At 41.4% G+C, this 22,336-nt stretch overlaps 1 protein-coding gene across 2 annotated transcripts in view; it reads left to right on the top strand.

Annotated features, from left to right (window-relative positions):
* Window positions 1-22,083, top strand: part of wdr95 (WD40 repeat domain 95) — a 34,009-nt gene extending 11,926 nt beyond the window's left edge. Inside the window, exons 9-30 of one of the 2 annotated variants that reach the window (XM_042295786.1) lie at window positions 4,648-4,693; window positions 4,807-4,853; window positions 5,301-5,418; window positions 7,082-7,151; window positions 8,734-8,980; window positions 9,251-9,356; window positions 9,716-9,867; window positions 12,933-13,035; window positions 13,436-13,542; window positions 13,800-13,879; window positions 14,241-14,295; window positions 14,382-14,427; window positions 15,423-15,482; window positions 16,110-16,272; window positions 17,200-17,298; window positions 17,509-17,567; window positions 19,242-19,380; window positions 19,494-19,533; window positions 19,642-19,730; window positions 20,501-20,685; window positions 21,227-21,330; window positions 21,463-22,083. In XM_042295786.1, coding sequence (XP_042151720.1) covers window positions 4,648-4,693; window positions 4,807-4,853; window positions 5,301-5,418; window positions 7,082-7,151; window positions 8,734-8,980; window positions 9,251-9,356; window positions 9,716-9,867; window positions 12,933-13,035; window positions 13,436-13,542; window positions 13,800-13,879; window positions 14,241-14,295; window positions 14,382-14,427; window positions 15,423-15,482; window positions 16,110-16,272; window positions 17,200-17,298; window positions 17,509-17,567; window positions 19,242-19,380; window positions 19,494-19,533; window positions 19,642-19,730; window positions 20,501-20,685; window positions 21,227-21,330; window positions 21,463-21,652 — 2,305 coding nt within the window. In that variant the 3' untranslated portion in view covers window positions 21,653-22,083. The remainder of the gene's footprint in view (window positions 1-4,647; window positions 4,694-4,806; window positions 4,854-5,300; window positions 5,419-7,081; window positions 7,152-8,733; window positions 8,981-9,250; window positions 9,357-9,715; window positions 9,868-12,932; window positions 13,036-13,435; window positions 13,543-13,799; window positions 13,880-14,240; window positions 14,296-14,381; window positions 14,428-15,422; window positions 15,483-16,109; window positions 16,273-17,199; window positions 17,299-17,508; window positions 17,568-19,241; window positions 19,381-19,493; window positions 19,534-19,641; window positions 19,731-20,500; window positions 20,686-21,226; window positions 21,331-21,462) is intronic. The other variant, XM_042295787.1, reaches the window with a different exon arrangement.
* The last annotated feature ends 253 nt before the right edge of the window (window positions 22,084-22,336 follow it).

Below are 22,336 nucleotides of genomic sequence, written 5' to 3'. Positions count from 1 at the left end.
ATACCAGATCAACCAGATCATACACTGGCAGTCTAAACCATGTCATACCAGATCACACACTGGCAGTCTAAACCATGTCTCACTAATACCAGATCACACACTGGCAGTCTAAACCATGTAATACCAGATCACACACTGGCAGTCTAAACATGTCTCATTGATACCAGATCACCCACTGGAAGTCTAACCATGTCTCATTAATATCAGATCACGCACTGGCAGCCTAAACCATGTCTCATTAATATCAGATCACACACTGGCAGTCTAACCATGTCTCATTAAATACCAGATCAAACACTGGCAGTCTAAACCATGTAATACCAGATCATGCACTGGCAGCCTAAACCATGTCTCATTAATATCAGATCACACACTGGCAGTCTAAACCATGTAATACCAGATCAACCAGATCACACACTGGCAGACTAAACCATGTCATACCAGATCACACACTGGCAGTCTAAACCATGTCTCACTAATACCAGATCACACACTGGCAGTCTAAACCATGTAATACCAGATCACACACTGGCAGCCTAAACTATGTAATACCAGATCACCCACTGGCAGTCTAAACATGTCTCATTGATATCAGATCACACACTGGTAGTCTAACCATGTCTCATTAATATCAGATCACACACTGGCAGTATAACCATGTCTCATTAATACCAGATCACACACTGGCAGTCTAAACCATGTAATACCAGATCACCCACTGGCAGTCTAAACCATGTAATACCAGATCACCCACTGGCAGTCTAAACATGTCTCATTGATACCAGATCACCCACTGGAAGTCTAACCATGTCTCATTAATACCAGATCACCCACTGGCAGTCTAACCATGTCTCACTAATACCAGATCACCCACTGGCAGTCTAACCATGTCTCACTAATACCAGATCACCCACTGGCAGTATAACCATGTCTCATTAATACCAGATCACACACTGGCAGTCTAAACCATGTAATACCAGATCACCCACTGGCAGTCTAAACCATGTAATACCAGATCACACACTGGCAGTCTAAACCATGTAATACCAGATCACCCACTGGCAGTATAACCATGTCTCATTAATATCAGATCACACACTGGCAGTCTAACCATGTCTCATTAATATCAGATCACCCACTGGCAGTCTAACCATGTCTCATTAATATCAGATCACCTACTGGCAGTCTAACCATGTCTCATTAATATCAGATCAAACACTGGCAGTCTAAACCATTTTATACCAGATTACCCACTGGCAGTCTAAACATGTCTCATTGATACCAGATCACCCACTGGCAGTCTAAACCATGTTATACCAGATCACGCACTGGAAGCCTAAACCATGTCTCATTAATATCAGATCAAACACTGGCAGTCTAACCATGTCTCATTAATATCAGATCAAACACTGGTAGTCTAAACCATGTAATACCAGATCACGCACTGGAAGCTTAAACCATGTCACATTAATATCAGATCACACACTGGCAGTCTAACCATGTCTCATTAATATCAGATAACCCACTGGCAGTCTAAACATGTCTCATTAATATCAGATCACACACTGGTAGTCTAACCATGTCTCATTAATATCAGATCAAACACTGGCAGTCTAACCATGTCTCATTAATACCAGATCAAACACTGACAGTCTAACCATGTCTCATTAATATCAGATCACACACTGGTAGTCTAAACATGTCTCATTAATATCAGCTCAAACACTGGCAGTCTAACCATGTCTCATTAATATCAGATCACGCACTGGCAGCCTAAACCATGTCTCATTAATATCAGATCACACACTGGCAGTCTAACCATGTCTCATTAAATACCAGATCAAACACTGGCAGTCTAAACCATGTAATACCAGATCACGCACTGGCAGCCTAAACCATGTCTCATTAATATCAGATCACACACTGGCAGTGTAAACCATGTAATACCAGATCAACCAGATCACACACTGGCAGTCTAAAACATGTCATACCAGATCACACACTGGCAGTCTAAACCATGTCTCACTAATACCAGATCGCACACTGGCAGTCTAAACCATGTAATACCAGATCACACACTGGCAGTCTAAACCATGTCTCACTAATACCAGATCAAATACTGGCAGTCTAATCATGTCTCACTGATACCAGATCACCCACTGGCTGTGTAAACATGTCTCATTGATAACAGATCACCCACTGGCAGTCTAACCATGTCTCACTAATACCAGATCACCCACTGGCAGTCTAACCATGTCTCATTAATATCAGATCAAACACTGGCAGTCTAACCATGTCTCACTAATACCAGATCACTCACTGGCAGTCTAAACCATGTAATACCAGATCAAACACTGGCAGTCTAAACCATGTTTTACCAGATCACCCACTGGCAGTCTAAACCATGTCTCACTAATACCAGATCACCCACTGGCAGTCTAAACCATGTTATACCAGATTACCCACTGGCAGTCTAAACCATGTTATACCAGATCACCCACTGGCAGTCTAAACCATGCTATACCAGATCACCCACTGGCAGTCTAAACATGTCTCATTGATACCAGATCACCCACTGGCAGTCTAAACATGTCTCATTGATACCAGATCACCCACTGGCAGTCTAACCATGTCTCATTAATACCAGATCACCCACTGGCAGTCTAACCATGTCTCACTAATACCAGATCACCCACTTGCAGTCTAACCATGTCTCATTAATATCAGATCACCCACTGGCAGTCTAACCATGTCTCATTAATATCAGATCAAACACTGGCAGTCTAAACCATGTAATACCAGATCACGCACTGGCATCTAACCATGTCTCACTAATACCAGATCTCCCACTGGTAGTCTAACCATGTCTCATTAATATCAGATCACACACTGGCAGTCTAACCATGTCTCATTAATATCAGATCACCCACTGGCAGTCTAACCATGTCTCATTAATATCAGATCACCTACTGGCAGTCTAACCATGTCTCATTAATATCAGATCAAACACTGGCAGTCTAAACCATTTTATACCAGATTACCCACTGGCAGTCTAAACATGTCTCATTGATACCAGATCACCCACTGGCAGTCTAAACCATGTTATACCAGATCACGCACTGGAAGCCTAAACCATGTCACATTAATATCAGATCACCCACTGGCAGTCTAAACATGTCTCATTAATATCAGATCACACACTGGTAGTCTAACCATGTCTCATTAATATCAGATCAAACCCTGGCAGTCTAACCATGTCTCATTAATACCAGAACAAACACTGGCAGTCTAACCATGTCTCATTAATATCAGATCACACACTGGCAGTCTAACCATGTCTCATTAAATACCAGATCAAACAATGGCAGTCTAAACCATGTAATACCAGATCATGCACTGGCAGCCTAAACCATGTCTCATTAATATCAGCTCACACACTGGCAGTCTAAACCATGTAATACCAGATCACGCACTGGCAGCCTAAACCATGTCTCATTAATATCAGATCACACACTGGCAGTCTAAACCATGTAATACCAGATCACGCACTGGCAGCCTAAACCATGTCTCATTAATATCAGCTCACACACTGGCAGTCTAACCATGTCTCATTAAATACCAGATTAACACTGGCAGTCTAAACCATGTCATACCAGATCACACACTGGCAGTGTAAACAATGTAATATCAGATCACACACTGGCTGTCTAACCATGTCTCACTAATACCAGATCACACAGTGGCAGTCTAAACATGTCTCATTAATATCAGATCACACACTGGTTGTCTAACCATGTCTCATCAATATCAGATCAAACACTGGCAGTCTAACCATGTCTCATTAATATCAGATCACCCACTGGCAGTCTAAACATGTCTCATTAATATCAGATCAAACACTGGCAGTCTAACCATGTCTCATTAATATCAGATCACACACAGGTAGTCTAAACATGTCTCATTCATATCAGAACAAACACTGGCAGTCTAACCATGTCTCATTAATATCAGATCACCCACTGGCAGTCTAAACATGTCTCATTAATATCATATCACACACTGGCAGTCTAAACCATGTAATACCAGATCACGCACTGGCAGCCTAAACCATGTCTCATTAATATCAGATCACACACTGGCAGTCTAAACCATGAAATACCAGATCAACCAGATCACACACTGGCAGTCTAAACCATGTCATACCAGATCACACACTGGCAGTCTAAACCATGTCTCACTAATACCAGATCGCACACTGGCATCTAAACCATGTAATACCAGATCACACACTGGCAGCCTAAACCATGTCTCACTAATACCAGATCAAACACTGGCAGTCTAACCATGTCTCACTAATACCAGATCACCCACTGGCAGTCTAAACCATGTTATACCAGATCACCCACTGGCAGTCTAAACCTATTTATACCAGATCACCTACTGGCAGTCTAACCATGTCTCACTAATACCAGATCTCCCACTGGTAGTCTAAACTATGTCTCACTAATACCAGATCACTCACTGGCAGTCTAAACCATGTCTCACTAATACCAGATCACCCACTGGCAGTCTAAACCATGTCTCACTAATGTCTAATCTGATCTGAGACCTGCTTTAGATGTTTTTCCTGTCTTTCTCTCCCCGCAGCTACACCGGACCTGATGAGTGTTCTATTTTGTATGGAGACTCCCAGGTAATGTAAATCCTCTCTCTGCTTGACAACAGATTAAATTACCAGAGAGGAGAAGTTAAATGCCACTCGGCTCATTAATTATAAAGGGTTATTTTTCTCTTTCTGCTTTCTAGGGCTGCGTGAATATCATATTAATTACCTCCGTGGGGGAGACTCTGAGGTAAACATGTTTTTTTTTAATGTTAACTTTATGCATCTATTGAACAATCACAGGAATGCATCATCATCTTAAAGGTAAATTGTTAAGTCAACAAAAAGTTATTAGGAAAAAAGGCCAATGTAACTTAAAATGGCTGTCTACTGTTTCCATGGCAATGTATAGCTTAATAACCTAATTTGAGGTTTTGGGTGATAACAAATCTAGTATATCAGTTTATTTTTTATTTTTTATGTGATACGAAGAGGGTGGTTTGCACACAAATAGAGACATTTCAAAGTATTCCTTTTTAATTTGTAATTTCTTTGCTGGTAAATAATTATGGGAATGTGATGCCATTGAACAGATTGGTCGCACTCGCACAGAATATGTGACAGCCAAACATCTCTGTGCCAACACTGTAACTATAATTTAGTGCTGTTTCATACAGTTCTACATCTTTATTTGCAGAATGTGGAAGAAATTACCAAAAATTGAGAATGTGCCTAACATCGGGATAGACAACGCAGTGCTTTCTCAGAATGTGACATACATTCGATGGAAGGTCCACCAGGACTGGGTGACAAAGGTGACGTTTAGTTTTTCTCAATGCACACTGGGATACCTTTTTGTCTATCTATGGAATAACCATTTCTGCCTGTTAGATGATTGTGTATGGTACAAAAAGAGTGACCCCCTCTCCCCATAGACTCAACATGAATATTGGCCCTGATGCACAAATATGCCTACTATAGTACTTTTGCTTGATCATTTTTACACACTTCACCAGCTGAAATGTTGTGAGTCAATAAGTACTCAGCTCCCTTGTTATGGGAAGCCTAAATAAGTTCAGAACGAAGAATGTGCTTAACAAGTCACATAATACGTTGCATGGACTCACTCTGTGTGCAATAATATTGTTTAACATGATCTTTGAATGACTACCTCATCTCTGTATCCCACATATAATTATCTGTAAGGTCCCCCAGTTGAGCAGTGAATTTCAAACAAAGATTACACCACAAAGACCAGTGAGGTTTTCCAATGCCTCGCAATGAAGGGCACCTATTGGTAGATGGTTATAAAAAACAGACTTTGAATATCCCTTTGAGCATGGTGAAGTTATTAATTACACATTGGATAGTGTATCAATACACCCAGTCACTACAAAGATACAATAATCATTCCTAACTCAGTTGCCGGAGAGGAAAGAAACCCTCCAGGGATTTTACCATGAGGCCAGTGATGACTTTAAAACAGTTATAGAATGTCATGGTTGTGATATGAGAACTGAGGATGGACATTTTAGTTACTTCACAATACTAAACCTAATTGACAGTGTGAAAAGAAACCTGTACAGAATAAAAAATATTCAAAAACATGCATCCTGTTTGCAACAAGGCACTAAAGTAATACTGCCAAAAATGTGGCAAAGCAATTCACTTTTTGTCCTGAATACAAAGTGTTATGTTTGGGGCAAATCTAATACAACACATTACTGAGTACCACTCTCCATATTTTCAAGCATGGTGGTGGCTGCATCATGTTATATTTATGCTTGTCATCATTAAACATGTTTTATTAAAAGATGGAGAATAGAGCTAAGGACAGGCAAAATCCTTGATGAAAACCTGGTTCAGTCTGCTTTCCAACAGACACTGGGAGATAAATTCCCCTTTCACCAGTACAATAACCTAAAACAAAAGGCAAAATATACACAGGAGTTGCTTACCAAGATGACATTGAATGTTCCTGAGTGGTCTAGTTACAGTTTTGACTTAAATTGGCTTGAAAATCTATTGCAAAACTTGAAAATGACTGTCTGGCAATGATCAACAACCAACTTGACAGAGCTTGAAGAATTTGTAAAAGAATAATGTGCAAATATTGTACAATCCAGGTGTGTAAAACTTTTATTAGAGACTTATCCAGAAAGACCCACAGCTGTAATCACTACCAAAGGTGATTCTAACATGTATTGACTCTGGGGTGTGAATAATTACACTTTACATTTCTGTATTTCATTTTCAATAAATTTGCAAGCATTTCTGAAAACATGTTTTCACTTTGTTATTTTGGGGTATTGTGTGTAGATGGAGGAGACAATAATCAATTTAATTCATTTTGAATTCAGGCTGTAACACAACAAATGTAGAATAGATCAAGGGGTATGAATACTTTTTGAAGGCACTGATGTATATTTTCATAATTTTTGCACACAACAATACCTTGAGATTTTTTTTACATTTTAGGTGAAATATTTTCCAGACATTTGTGCGATTGTTTCCACCTCCAATCATGAAGCCTCTTCCCTCGTCATAGGTAATTACTCATTGTCACATCCATATTCTCATCTCAGCTGGATGTATTCAAGTTCAAACTCACTTCTGGTGTGCAGGCCCTTTGGTCTGGTGGTCTACGTACATTTATGGTTCAATACTTGTCTTCAACATTCCCAATTATTATTATTATTATTAACAATTGTCCATTAAAATAACAGAAATACAGTGTAGACATTGTTGATGTTGTAAATTACTATTTTAGCTGGAAACGGCTGATTTTTTAAAATGGAATATCTACATAGGCGCACAGAGGGCCATAATTAGCAACCATCACTCTCCTGTGTTCCAATGGCACGTTGTGTTAGCTAATCCAAGTTTATCATTTTAAAAGGCTAATTGATCATTAGAAAACCCTTTTGCAATTATGTGTACTGATTAAAAAAGCAATAAAGCTGTCCTTCTTTAGACTAGTTGAGTATCTGGAGCATCAGCATTTGTGGGTTCGATTACAGGCTCACAATGGCCAGAAACAAAGACCTTTCTTCTGAAACTCTTCTGAAACCAGTTTGCGTTCCCTTCACAGAACAGAGCAAACGGGGTCTAACCAGAATAGAAAAAGGAGTGGGTGGCCCCGGTCCACAACTGAGCAAGAGGACAAGTACATTAGACTGTCTAGTTTGAGAAACAAAGGTCTCAACGTCAACAGTGAAGAGGCGACTCCGGGATGCTGGCCTTCTAGGCAGAGTTGCAAAGAAAAAGCCATATCTCAGACTGGCCAATGAAAATAAAAGATTAAGATGGGGAAAAAGAAAACTGACACTGGACAGAGAAACTTTGCCTAGAAGGCCAGCATCGAGCCAGCAGGAGTAGTACACAGCGTTGCACGAGATCTTCAGTTTCTTGGCAATTTCTCGCATAGAATAGCCTTCACTTCTCACAACAAGAATAGACTGATGAGTTTCAGAAGAAAGGTCTTCGTTTCTGGCCATTTTGAGCCTGTAATCGAACCCACAAATACTGATGCTCCAGATTCTCAACTAGTCTAAAGAAGGCCCGTTTATTGCTTCTTTAATCAGAACAACAGTTTTCAGCTGTGCTAACATAATTTCAAAAGGGTTTTCTAATGATCAATTAACCTTTTAAAATGATAAACTTGGATTAGCTAACACAACGGGCCATTGGAACACAGGAGGGATGGTTGCTGATAATGGCCCTCTGTACGCCTATGTAGATATTCCATTTTAAAATGCTACAATAGTCATTTACAACATTAACAATGTCTACACTGTATTTCTGATCAATTTGATGTTATTTTAATGGACAAATAAATGTGCTTTTCTTTCAAAAACTAAGATGTTTATAAGTGACCCCAAACTTTTGAATGGTAGTGTCTGTCTGTCTGTCTGTCTGTCTGTCTGTCTGTCTGTCTGTCTGTCTGTCTGTCTGTCTGTCTGTCTGTCTGTCTGTCTGTCTGTCTGTCTGTCTGTCTGTCTGTCTGTCTGTCTGTAAGAGTGTAGGTATGCTCATATATTAAACAGCATATTAGTGCTTTTATGTTTAATTGATATAGTTGAATGTATCACTTATGACTTTGAAACAACACAATCCGATCTCATGCCCAGGCTGCGTTCTCCCGTCCACCAACATCGAGCAGCAGATGAGGGAAATCAGGGAGGTGTGTCAGGATGGGAAGGCCAAGAGAGCCCTTTCTAATAACAATGGGTCTCCTCAGCCCCGGGCACCATGTGACCAGACCGTCTTCAATGTCTACAAGGGCGTCATGACCTTTGACCTCAGCAAACAGCACAACCTGCTGGTGACCGGAGGGATGGACAGGGTGCTGCGTCTGTGGAACCCCTATGTCCCTGGGTGAGGAAACCCACAGGAAACTCTTATGTCACTGAATGCTACTGGGTGTACAGGCTTTTCATCCAGCCCTACAGTAAGGCACTGGCATGATTAAAGGGACACACTGTTGTTGTTCTATAACAGGAAGCCCACAGGTGTGTTAAAGGGACACTCTGTTGTTGTTCTATAACAGGAATCCCACAGGTGTGTTAAAGGGACACTCTGTTGTTGTTCTATAACAGGAATCCCACAGGTGTGTTAAAGGGACACTCTGTTGTTGTTCTATAACAGGAAGCCCACAGGTGTGTTAAAGGGACACTCTGCTCCCATCTTCTACCTCTTCATCTCCTCAGAGGAAAACCGTATATTTTCTGTCTCTATGGACAACACTGCCAAGGTGGGACACCATTTACTTCTCCTTCGAACTACAACTTATTGCCTGACTTTCCTCAAAATTGGTCTTCTGTTGAGATAAATCCACACCCTAGGCCATCAGTTTGGTAGATGCAGCTGTAGGCCAGAATCCATGAATGGAAAGATGAGCACCATGTAATGTAATCTAGACTCGTAGTGCTCATCTTTTCCATTCGTTTGGGGTTGAAAAGTGGAGGCATATAGCTGTATCTACACAACCGATAGCGAGGGATGTGAACTCATCTTAACCTTAGACTACTTTTGAGGTCTGAGAACATCTGAAAAACGTTGGCTTTGGAGTGTAATGGCCTTTTAAAAAGTTGATGACTGTCTGTCTTTCAGATCTGGGATATCCATGACCAAATCTGCCTCATCACAGCCCACCCCAAAGCCAGCCTCATCCGTGGAGACATGTCTGCATGCCTGTATTCTCCTTCCATCAAGGCACTGTACATCGCAGCAGACTCACTAGCGCTGCTCTCTCTCAGGACCAGGTCAATTACTTTGCTACTGTGTTGTAATCTTAAATGACCCCCTATTCCATGTATGACGCACTACTTCTCTCTGGTCAAAATAAGTGCACTTTATAGGGAATAGGGAGCCATTTGTTACCGTTAGGGTGCCCCTAAATAGGGAATATACTGTCAACTTTGATGGGACTGGGAGCCACAAAATAACAGAAATCATCACGAGGGGGCTCAGTGGCTCGTGGATCTGCGTACCCACATCCAAAATGTCCACGGGGGGCAAATGTTTGCAGTTTTTAATATGATAATTGAGGATCAATGAGCCCCACTCCGGTTGGTAATTTGACCATGCTCACTACAAGTTTAGATAGCTGGCCGCTAAACTAAATGACCAATCTAAATAGTTTTTGCTGACCGTAGCGAATTGAGTGACTGCTGATGCACAACCAAATTTCAAAATTGCACCTTGTGTATTATATTATTCTTTCTCTCAACAGTAAGTTGATACCCCGACTGAATTCCAAAATATACACACCGTTCAAAAGTTTGGGGTCACTTAGAAATGTCCTTGTTTTTGAAAGAAAAGCAAAAATGTTTGCCCATTAAAATAACATCAAATTGATTAGAAATACAGTGTAGACATTGTTAGTGTTGTAAATGACTATTGTTGCTGGAAACGGTGGATTTTTAATGGAATATCTACATAGTCGTACAGAGGCCCATTGTCAGCCACCATCACTCCTGTGTTCCAACGGCACGTTGTGTTAGCTAATCCAAGTTTATCATTTTAAAAGGCTAATTGATCATTAGAAAACCCTTTTGAAATTAAGTTAGCACAGCTGAAAACTGTTGTTCTGATTAAAGAAGCAATAAACGGGCCTTCTTTAGACTAGTTGAGAATCTGGAGCATCAGTATTTACAGGCTCAAAATGGCCAGAAACAAAGACCTTTCTTCTGAAACTCATCAGTCTATTCTTGTCGTGAGAAGTGAAGGCTATTCCATGCGTGAAATTGCCAAGAAACTGAAGATCTCGTGCAACGCTATGCTCCCTTCACAGAACAGTGCAAACTGTCTCTAACCAGAATAAAAAGAGGAGTGGGGGGCTCCGGTGCACAACTGAGCAAGAGGACAAGTACATTAGTGTCTAGTTTGAGAAACAGATGCCTCATAAGTCCTTAACTGGCAGCTTCATTGTACCCATAGTACCCACAGAACACCAGTATAAATGTCAACAGTGAAGTGGTGACTCCGGGATGCTGGCCTTCTAGGCAAAGTTCCTCTGTCCAGTGTCAAAAACCAAGCCATGAGGTCGAAGGAATTGTCCGTAGAGCTTTGAGATAGGATTGTGTCGAGGTACAGATCTGGGGAAGGGTACAAAAAATGTCTGCAGCATTGAAGGTCCCCAAGAACACAGTAGCCTCCATCATTCTTTTTTATTATTATTATTTTTTCTTCAACTTTATTTAACCAGGTAGGCCAGTTGAGAACAAGTTCTCATTTACAACTGAGACCTGGCCAAGATAAAGCAAAGCAGTGCAACAAAAACAAAGACACAGAGTTACACATGGAATATACAAACGTACAGTCAATAACACAATAGAAAATCTGTATACAGTGTGTGCAAATGAAGTAAGGAGGTAAGGCAATAAATAGACCATAGTGGTGAAGTAATTACAATTTAGCAATTAACACTGGAGTGGAATGGGAATTTTTAAATAAAAGAAGATTGGATCCACCAATCAGGGGAGAAGGGCCTTGGTCAGGGAGGTGACCAAGAAACCAATGATCACTCTGACAGAGCTCTAGAGTAACTCTAGAGATGGGAAAACCTTCCAGAAGGACAACCATCTCTGCAGCACTCCACCAATCAGGCCTTTATGGTAGAGTGGCCAGACGGAAGCCACTCCTCAGTAAAAGGCACATGACAACCCACTTGGAGTTTGCCAAAATGCACTGACTGACTCTCAGACCATGAGAAACAAGATTCTCTGGTCTGATGAAACCAAGATTGAGCTCTTTGGCCTGAATGCCAAGCGTCTCGTCTGGAGTAAACCTGGCACCATCCCTATGTTGAAGCATGGTGGTAGCAGCATCATGCTGTGTGGATGTTTTTCACCAGCAGGGACTGGGAGACCAGTCAGGATTGAGGGAAAGAGAAACAGAGCAAAGTACAGAGAGATCCTTGATGAAAACTTGTTCCAGAGCGCTCAGGACCTCAGACTGGGGCGAAGGTTTACCTTACAACAGGACAACGACCCTAAGCATACAGCCAAGACAATGCATGAGTGGCTTCGGAACAAGTCTCTGAATGTCCCTGAACCTGGACTTGAACATCTCTGGAGAGACCAGAAAATAGGTGGGCAGCAATGCGCCCCATCCAAACTGACAGAACTTGAGAGGATCTGTAAAGAAAAATGGGAGAAACTTCCCAAATACAGGTGTGCCAAGCTTGTAGCGTCATACCCAAGAAGACTTGAGGCTATAATCGCTGACAAAGGTGCTTCAACAAAGGGTCTGAATACTTATGCAAATTTGATATTTCAGTTTTTTATTTTGATTAAATTAGCAAACATTTCTATAAACCTGTTTTTGCTTTGTCATTATGGGGTATTGTGTGTAGATTGATGAGGGGAAAAAACCCATCCCTGAACTAGGGCAACATGAGAGGGAAATATACTAGGAAAGTACATAAGTACATAAGTACATCGAATAATATATTAGGATTATCGGGAAACTAATAATAATAATGTTACAGATGAGATTTGTTTTGAGATTTGTTTAAGATCATAAATTATTCAGGTTGAGGTAATGGTTTTCACACCTCTCCTTTTGTCACTTGATCAACTCTTCTCTTCACCATCTCTCTCTGGTCACCATTTATCTTCTCCCCTCACCATCTCTGCTCTTCTTTCTTCTCCGTTGCTCTCGTCTCTGCTCCTCATCATGTCTGTCCCCTCTTCTCCTCAACATCTCTCCTCTGTCCTCTTCACCGTCTCTCTCCTCCCTTCTTCTCACCACCTCTCATCTCTTGTCCTAACAATCTTCCTCTCCTCTCACCTCCTCACCATCTCTCTCCTCTTTTCTCCTTCAGTCCCCAGCCCCAGGGACATCTGATCGTGTCTCACATGGAGCCTGTGTTGTGCTGCGGCTATAGCCACGAGTTCAGACAGGTCGTCAGCTGCACAGAAGGATCCGTAAGTTTTAAGTAATTCTCACCTCGGAACCCTTTATTTATTCCCCTCTTTTTAAAAAAAGGGGGGGGGGACTTTAGTTTCTCAGACTTTATTTCAACAGTTGGGAAGGAGACGGACAGAATCCCCGTCACAGGGGCATTGTGCTGTCCGGAGTCGGCTACATAGACCAGTACACCAAACTCCGGCACTGAGACCCTTTCACCCAGGACATAATTCCAGCAAATGCTGCAGTAGATACTGGTCCCACAGACATAATTATGTACACATAGAACTAGTAATAGTAATTTCATATGATCTCTGTGGTCCCACCCATACATTATATAAATATTTACTGAACACTACACATATATTGTATAGGATATGTCATTGGTCACACCACATGTTGTCTAACTGATCCTAGGTGGTGAAGGTGTGGGATTTCGACACAGGGAGCCATGTGTTTGAATTTGGTGGTGCCCACGGACAGTCTGCCATTACCTGTATGACTTTTGACCCCAAGGGAAGGAGGTATGGAAGCTCTTTTTAATGACTGATTATTGCTATGTGATATTTTCCCATAAGTGCAATGTGACCATACTGTTGCCTACCTAACGGCAGCTCAGAGTAATGGTGAAAATGAGGAGTGATGAAGAGTGTGCACTGCAGATGGTGTTTTGTTTGGATTGTGGTGTTTGCCTTACTTTATTCAAAATAGAACTTCAAAAACAAATGTGTTTGAATGAATGTTTGAAGGAAAGAAATAAGATGAAACTTCCTCATTACAGACTGGTCACTGGGGGGAGAGATGGCATTCTAAAGATCTGGAACTTTAACAATGGTCAGTGTCTGAAGATACTAAAAAAAGGTGAGTACATTCTAATTCATATCTCACAGTATAAAGGTGGTGTTAGCAGCATTACAGTGTTCAGGATTTTGGCCTTCTCTCTGTTATATGCTTACGTGAGGTGATTTGGTAACACTTTACTGTAGCCCCCTTATGTATGCATTCATAAAGCCATTATTACAGCTTTATAATATATTATAACATCTGTCATAGGCAGTTGTAAACATTATGAACAACAGCATAAGTCATTATAAAGGTAACTATAATTGGCATTATAGATGACAGGCTAATTTGTTGTTGTCCCTTATGTCAACTGCCTCCATAACACAGGCTATATAACCACTAATGTGCTATAATAGTTTCACATTAACATGTCACACAGATGGGGAGTCCAACGAGGTGTGTGACTGCACCTACCTGACAGTCCACAGAAACACGTGAGTAGAACCAATGATGGATGTGACAACTGTTGATTTGAGAGGAATAATGATTCATCTTAACCTTGTGTAATACATTTTTCCAGGTATGTGATGTCTGTTGGATGGGACCGCAGGATTGACGTCTACTCTGTGAGTATAGACGTGAAGAAGAACTATCTTTATAGTTATAGATAGGCCACATATTTTCTATGTGAATGATATCACTATTGGACTCTATACATTTATTGACTCCAATGACCACTCTTCCCCTTAGGACCTATTCAACTTTATTGCCTTGAGATCTCATTTCCATTTTCATTACCTTCTGCATTCGCCTCGCCAGAGCAGAGACTACCTGAGTGTCTGCACCGGTAGCCATGACAAATTTTACGATTAGGACTTCACAAAAACACATACAAGACAATCTTTGAAACCCCTTCAAGAGTATATTCTGAATATATTATCAGCGAGGAATATAAACGCCCTAATAAGCTTGCCTGCCTCTTTACTCTGCCATACATAAGTAATACATTTTGAAGTCGTTGAGTGTTTCCTTGGTTACCAACTTACCATGTAGCCTATCTAACCTCACGATCACATTTGTCTCTTCTTCTACACTATTCTTCAGTATAAGAGACTTCTAAGCATTAAAGGAAGAGGTGATATGTTCTGAAGAATTGACTTTCTATAGAATTCCATATTCCATAGCACTTCAGTGATACTCACACTCTTCTAGGCCTGTAGTACCAAAGGTATACACAGACCTGTCCACAGAGCTGTAATTCCATCCACCGTTGATTCTGAGAGCATCGGCAACATCATAAGAGCTGGTTTTCAAAGACAGTCCTCCTCCATAAGTAACCTCTATAACCGCTTTTTAAATAAAATAACAAACACCACATAACTAGGAGGCATAGTAATCTCGTTCCCAGTCACTTCCGTCCAAATTGCCTGGGGATGAGGCACAGAGACCAGAGCTGTAGAGATTGGCAGCCCACTTTACCAAGTCACAAAAAGGGCATCAGAGGGATTCAGTAAGAAATGCACACATGCCTCATCTCATTTCTAGACTTCAACAAGAGATGGCTGGTTGAAGAGCCTCATTTCAAAATGTTGACTGCATGCCCTGTATGTTTCCATGCTAGGATTCACCAGATGAGCCTCACCACATCCAGAAGCCTCAGCCCTCATGGCAAGATGATCTGGTGAATAAGGAATGAATGAGGAACATGAATAGGGAACTAGACATGCAATGCCATTCAGAATGTATAGGGTTAATCTAGAGTCAGCCCCTCCCTGTCCATATAGTCTTATTCATTGTGATCTAAAAGGGATCTGCACCGGTAGCCATGACAAATGGATCAACTGATCCTAAATCAGTAATCCTACGTTACGGCCCAAGTTGTCAGCCCCAGTTATCTTTGATATACTACTGCAGGTCATGGATGGGGAGCTCCAGTCCTTGGGGGTCTGGTTTTCTCCTTTGCCTGGTACCTAATTCATCCATCATGCCACTGATTCATCCATCATGTCACTGAGTAGTATACACTTGCGTTCTAAGGTTAATGATTTAAATTAGACACTGATTTGGAAGAACGCACCAAAAACCTGCAGACACTCAGGCTCAGAGGACTGCCCATTCCTGCTGTCGACCATTCAAGCTCTTGTTGGCCAGTGATGTAGAGCTGGCGGGGACGAATAAAGATACATTTAATAGAATATAATACAATTAAATTCAATACAATAGAATTATAGAAATGGAAATATAGAATGGACTAGAATTGAATACAATTATAGAATATAATTGAATGGTCTTACTGTGTTGTCTCCAGAGGAGGGGCCACATAGAGGACATCCTGTGTGTGGCCCAGTGTCCCCCCTCACTACTAGCCACCAGCAGCTATGACGGGGAGGTCATTGTGTGGAACCTGGTCTCCGGACACATCCAGTGTCGCTTTGCCAGCCATCTGCAACCTGACTGCTGCCATGCCCAAGGTCAGATCACACTATCAAACCTGAGTGGTTCGCCTGCATGCCATAGAGTGTAGCTAAAGCCTACACTCTCAGAAGAAAAGGTACTGATTTGTACTTAAAATGGTACAAACGCTTCAGGGTACATCCATTGTACCATTAGTTATGGGTAACAAATTGTACCCTTGCAGTTTGTACCTTAGAAAAGACAATAGTGTACAAAAGTGTACCTTTAGAAAAGGTGCAAATTTGCCTTTTTAGGATACCACCACAATGACAAAGCCATTTGTGCCTTTAAGTGTACACACCACTCCAATTGTCTGAATGTAGCGAAATAAGCAGGTATCTTCGAGTTGGACTCAAATCCAGGTCCAGCAACTGGCAAGACAACAACTTAACCATTACGCCATGAGGCCCGGACTGCTTGATAAGGTAGCAAGGTGTTGGGTGAAGGGCGCTACCATATTAATAAAAGCTCTTGTCAACTGCTCTTATGTTAGCCATTATAAAGACTTTAGAAAACCTGAATTAACATAACTATAGAACACTTCAACTGGTACAACACTTCCACTCATGGATGGGTGGCCAAAAAGAGCTAACTGAAAGCCCTGCCCCCACCAAGCCACACCTCTAAAGAGATGGCACAGGGGGATTCATTATTGTTCCTTGTGTCGGTACAAATATACATACCTTTCTTCAATACATTGTTAATTTGTACCTTTTCTACTAAGCAAAGGTACAGATCACCACCAATAATTAGTGTGCCCTACATTTGTACCCTGGGAAGCAGAAATGCACCTTGACCGTACCCTTTTTTATTTCGAGTGTAGAACAATCCTCAAGGTAAATAATTGTTTTTCAAAGCTAAATGAGGAATATGCAGCATAAAGGGACTAAGTTAAAAGGGAATAGGACAAAAATACAAACTGTGGGATGTTTGTGCCCTATAAGGGATGGATACCTGTGTTCCCAGCATCATCTTCCTGAGGAGCCGAGCATTACATGCTAAGTTCTCCTCCGCTGCATGCCTCCTGTCCTCAGGACCCACAGGTGAGTGCCAGGAATCATGAGTTTGATACCCGCTGGTACTACCCATAGGAAAATGTATGCACACATTACTTTAAGTCGATTTGGATTAAAGCGTCTGCTTAATGGCATATGATATATTATAAGAAACAAAATGTATTCTAATATATTGTGCAGAGCAATTCACAGAGGAATATGTTCTAATGATGTATTATTCTATGTCTTCAAACAAAGGTTGCATTCATTTCTGGAACGTGCTCAACGGTGGGAAATTATTGGCCAACTTCGATGCAGTATGTGTTACCACGGCAACTTTCCATCTGCTCCTTTTTATGTTAAAACCTATGGATTTTTCTAGAAACCAGCAATAACACCATTTTATTATGGTACCTTTCCTGAACAAGCAATTATAAATTATTACTCAATGTGTATAAATGCTTTGAAATATATTAGTAACTGTAGTAAATGCTTAAAATGCATATTGTAATGCTAACATGTTATAAATGATAGGCTACTATTAATAAATAAGCACCATGTCCAATATACAGTGGGGCAAAAAAGTATTTAGTTAGCCACCAATTGTGCAAGTTCTCCCACTTTAAAAGATGAGAGAGGCCTGTAATTTTCATCATAGGTACACTTCAACTATGACAGACAAAATGAGAAAAAAAATATCCAGAAAATCACATTGTAGGATTTTTTTATGAATTTATTTGCAAATTATGGTGGAAAATAAGTATTTGGTCAATAACAAAAGTTTCTCAATACTTTGTTATATACCCTTTGTTGGCAATGACAGAGATCAAACGTTTTCTGTAAGTCTTCACAAGGTTTTCACACACTGTTGTTGGTATTTTGGCCCATTCCTCCATGCAGATCTCCTCTAGAGTAGTGATGTTTTGGGGCTGTTGCTGGGCAAGACAGACTTTCAACTCCCCCCAAAGATTTTCTATGGGGTTGAGATCTGGAGACTGGCTAGGCCACTCCAGGACCTTGAAATGCTTCTTACGAAGCCACTCCTTCGTTGCCCGGGCGGTGTGTTTGGGATCATTGTCATGCTGAAAGACCCAGCCATGTTTCATCTTCAATGCCCTTGCTGATGGAAGGAGGTTTTCACTCAAAATCTCACGATCAGACGGGCCTGGACATGTACTGGCTTAAGCAGGGGGACACATCTGGCACTGCAGGATTTGAGTCCCTGGCGGCGTAGTGTGTTACTGATGGTAGGCTTTGTTACTTTGGTCCCAGCTCTCTGCAGGTCATTCACTAGGTCCCCCCGTGTGGTTCTGGGATTTTTGCTCACCGTTCTTGTAATTATTATGACCCCACAGGGTAAGATCTTGCGTGGTGCCCCAGATCGAGGGAGATTATCAGTGGTCTTGTATGTCTTCTGTTTCCTAATAATTGCTCCCACAGTTGATTTCTTCAAACCAAGCTGCTTGCCTATTGCAGATTCAGTCTTCCCAGCCTGGTGCAGGTCTACAATTTTGTTTCTGGTGTCCTTTGACAGCTCTTTGGTCTTGGCCATAGTGGAGTTTGGAGTGTGACTGTTTGAGGTTGTGGACAGGTGTCTTTCATACTGATAACAAGTTCAAACAGGTGCCATTAATACAGGTAACGAGTGGATGACAGAGGAGCCTCTTAAAGAAGAAGTTACAGGTCTGTGAGAGCCAGAAATCTTGCTTGTTTGTAGGTGACCAAATACTTATTTTCCACCATAATTTGCCAAATAAATTAATCAAAAATCCTACAATGTGATTTTCTGGATTTTTTTTCTCATTTTGTCTGTCATAGTTGAAGTGTACCTATGATGAAAATTACAGGCCTCTCTCATCTTTTTAAGTGGGAGAACTTGCACAATTGGTGGCTGACTAAATACTTTTTTGCCCCACTGTATATATAAAATGTTTGAGGCTTTTTTTGTGAACATTTTGAACCAAGTGTAACTAAAGGAGTATGTTCCTCAGTCTAGGTTCCAGCAGCTGATCACTAAACTGGCAGTGACAAAGGAAGACACCTCACTGTATGTGGCTGATCAACTTGGCTATGTCTATGTTTATGACATAAAGACATACGCTCTTGGCTCAGAGAGAACCCCACCGAGAGGTAAGATAGTTTTTTCAACTCGTTGGAACAGGTCTGATAAGAAGAGATCAAAAGACAGCATGATTTATTTTGAACTATGAATTCAAAAAGTAAAAAGCAATTTATTTATTCAGCTGAAAACTACTGGCGTGCCCATACTGGCAGCATCACCGGGTACGTGCAGCCCTTAATCGGGAACACCCTCTCAAACATAAACAAAATTGTGCTTCACATTTCGCTCATTTTGCTCACTCCCTCCCATCTTTTTACTATCTTGTCCAGGTTGCAGATTGTTGACGATGACCAAGTACTGCTCACCTCGTCTATAGACTGCACTGTGCGCCTGTGGAGTGCTGACGGAGAGTTCATAGGTAGGGTTAAAAATCACACAGGTCTTTTGTCCTGTTGTCTACTCCTACTCTGCATACAAGTTTTATGATTCATGTTTGAAGATTAATGTCCAGCAGATAGGGATATGTTTCGGGGATAGATGCTTCCCTTGTATAGACTATAATTACAAGGGCACAAGACGAGACCCAGATGCAGATTCAGGAGGCAGAAGGTTGGAGCCTTAGATGTTAATTAATCCAAAAAGGGGTAGGCAAGAGAATGGTTGTGTACAGACAGAAAGTCAAAACCAGTTCAGAGTCCAGTAGGTACCGAAGGGCAGGCAGAATAGTCAGGCAGGCGGGAATGGAGTCCAGAAAACAGGCAAGGGTCAAAACCGGGAGGACTAGCAAAAGAGAATAGAAAAAGGAGTACGGGGAAAAAAACGCTGGTTGACTTGACAAACATACAAGACAAACTGGAACAGAGAGACAGGAAACACAGGGATGAATACACTGGTACAGAGAGACAGGAAACACAGGGATAAATACACTGGGGAGAATAAGCGACACCTGGAGGGGGAGACAATCACAGGAACAGATGAACCAAATCGGGTGACAATAATTGCCAGTGTTATAATTATGGTATTTAGATCAGTTAAACACTACCTTCCTACTACAACTCCTCCTTTGTACTAACATCATCATGTACCTTTTTTCTAACTCTCAACACTGACCAATTTAAAGCAAAAATGATTGAAAGTAACTGAGTTAAAGTACAAATGGTTTCTCTCTTTCTATCTCTTTCTCCTTAGGGACGTTTGGGCAGCGGGACAATTGGAGCATCCACACCCCTTCCTCCTGGAAGCATCCTGCCGTTCCCTATGAGATCCTGATCGACCCTCTGAGTATGCCAGCTCACCGCATCCTGGAGGGAGAGACCAGAGTGTCCGATGTCAATAACGCTGACAATTCTGAGGCCACTAGCACCGAGCAAAAGGTGCGTAAAAAAAAAGGTCATTTCCGAGCGTCTTCATCAACACTGCCAGAGTGGAATGTTCAGGACAAATGTGCATGTACAGGACAGATTTGGAATCTCTCCCTCTCCTTTTGTTTCTATCCCAATTTCCTCTCTCTATCTCATATTATTTTTCTCTCTGTCACTCGCTCTCCTCTCCTTCTCACCTACTCTCTCTGTCTGTCCCTCTCTCTCCCTCTCTATCTCTCTCCCTCTAGCTCTCCCTATGTCAATGTCTTCATCTCTCTTCCTTTCCCTCTCAACTTCTCTCTCTTGCTCCCCCTCTGTCAATCTCCCCCTCCCTCTCTTCCTTTACGTCTCATCCTCCCTCACCCTCTCGCTCCCTCTAGCTCTCCCTACTTCAATCTCTTCATCAACTTCTCTCTCTTGCTCCCCCTCTGTCAATCTCCCCTCTCTCTCTTCCTTTACCTCTCATCCTCCCTCACCCTCTCTCTCCCTCTCTGTCTCTCTCTTGTCTCTCTCTATATGTTACTGATCTGCCTCTTTCGAAATGTAATTGCAGTCCAACTCGCCCAGCAAGCTTAGACACCCTCCACTGTCCTTCAGCGACACAGACATCATGGAGGAGATGAAAACCTCTTGTTACACAGAAGAACATGGGAAACGGTGAGTGAGCCACATTACACACATCATACAGTAAATAGTAGGCAAGCAGATACAGGTCTAGGCTCAGAACACACCATGGGAATAAATACATTTCTGCCGGCAGTAAATTGTCTGCTATCTCTCACATTTCAGACTCCGACATGAAATATTCAAGCATACTAACAAGCCACCCAATCATGGCGGACCCAAGGCCTACCACACTCTCAAGTACTTTGATATCGTCGACACCCCAGCCACCTGCGAGAGGCCTGATCTTTCCCTGGCTGACATAGATCCTTTCATGTCCAGCTTTGTGGAGCAGGAGTTGGCTGAATTCCAATAAGATCCCAATTGTAACAGGAACTCAAACTGTGACCATAGGTCCTGTGCACCATGAACTCAACATGCTTCAAGGACAGAGGAGTTACAACACCATCACAAGTAATCAGAAGAGCTGAAATGTGAGCTGTTGCACAACTTTAAAGAGTTGCACAGTCCTGGATTGATTAGGGGAGACCGGGGTTTGTTGTCACACTTTTTTACTAATTAGTGTATTTCTCAGCACCAGTACATCTTACAAGACTATTTTCAATAAGATTAAGACCAAGGTCTGGGTTGAAATGGGGACCATTTCTATCCTCTTATCTTATTCCAACATGGAGTTATAAGCCATTAAACATTCTCTGTCCACTTGTGACAACCTGGGCCCAGATTTACAAAACACTTCTTACGCAAGAATGTAAGAAGCTTCTAAAGAAAAAAAAAAGTAAATAAGATAGTTCGTAAGTGCAATTCCTCAACAATATCTTAAGATGTAATGATTTTCTTACGAACTTCTCAAATATCTATTTACAAATCTTCTTAACCTGTCTGGGAACGGAGTTCACAGCCAGTGAAATTGCAGGGCGCCAAATATAAATCAACAGAAATCTCATAAATCAAATTTCTCAAACATACAAGTATTGGGCACCATTTTAAAGATAAAATTCTCGTTAATCCAGCCACAGTGTCTGACTTCAAAAATGCT

The sequence above is a fragment of the Oncorhynchus tshawytscha genome, linkage group LG13 (assembly GCF_018296145.1).
Source record: "Oncorhynchus tshawytscha isolate Ot180627B linkage group LG13, Otsh_v2.0, whole genome shotgun sequence".
In the NCBI taxonomy this organism is placed as follows: domain Eukaryota; kingdom Metazoa; phylum Chordata; class Actinopteri; order Salmoniformes; family Salmonidae; genus Oncorhynchus; species Oncorhynchus tshawytscha.
This window is presented reverse-complemented; position numbering and strand designations above follow the sequence as displayed.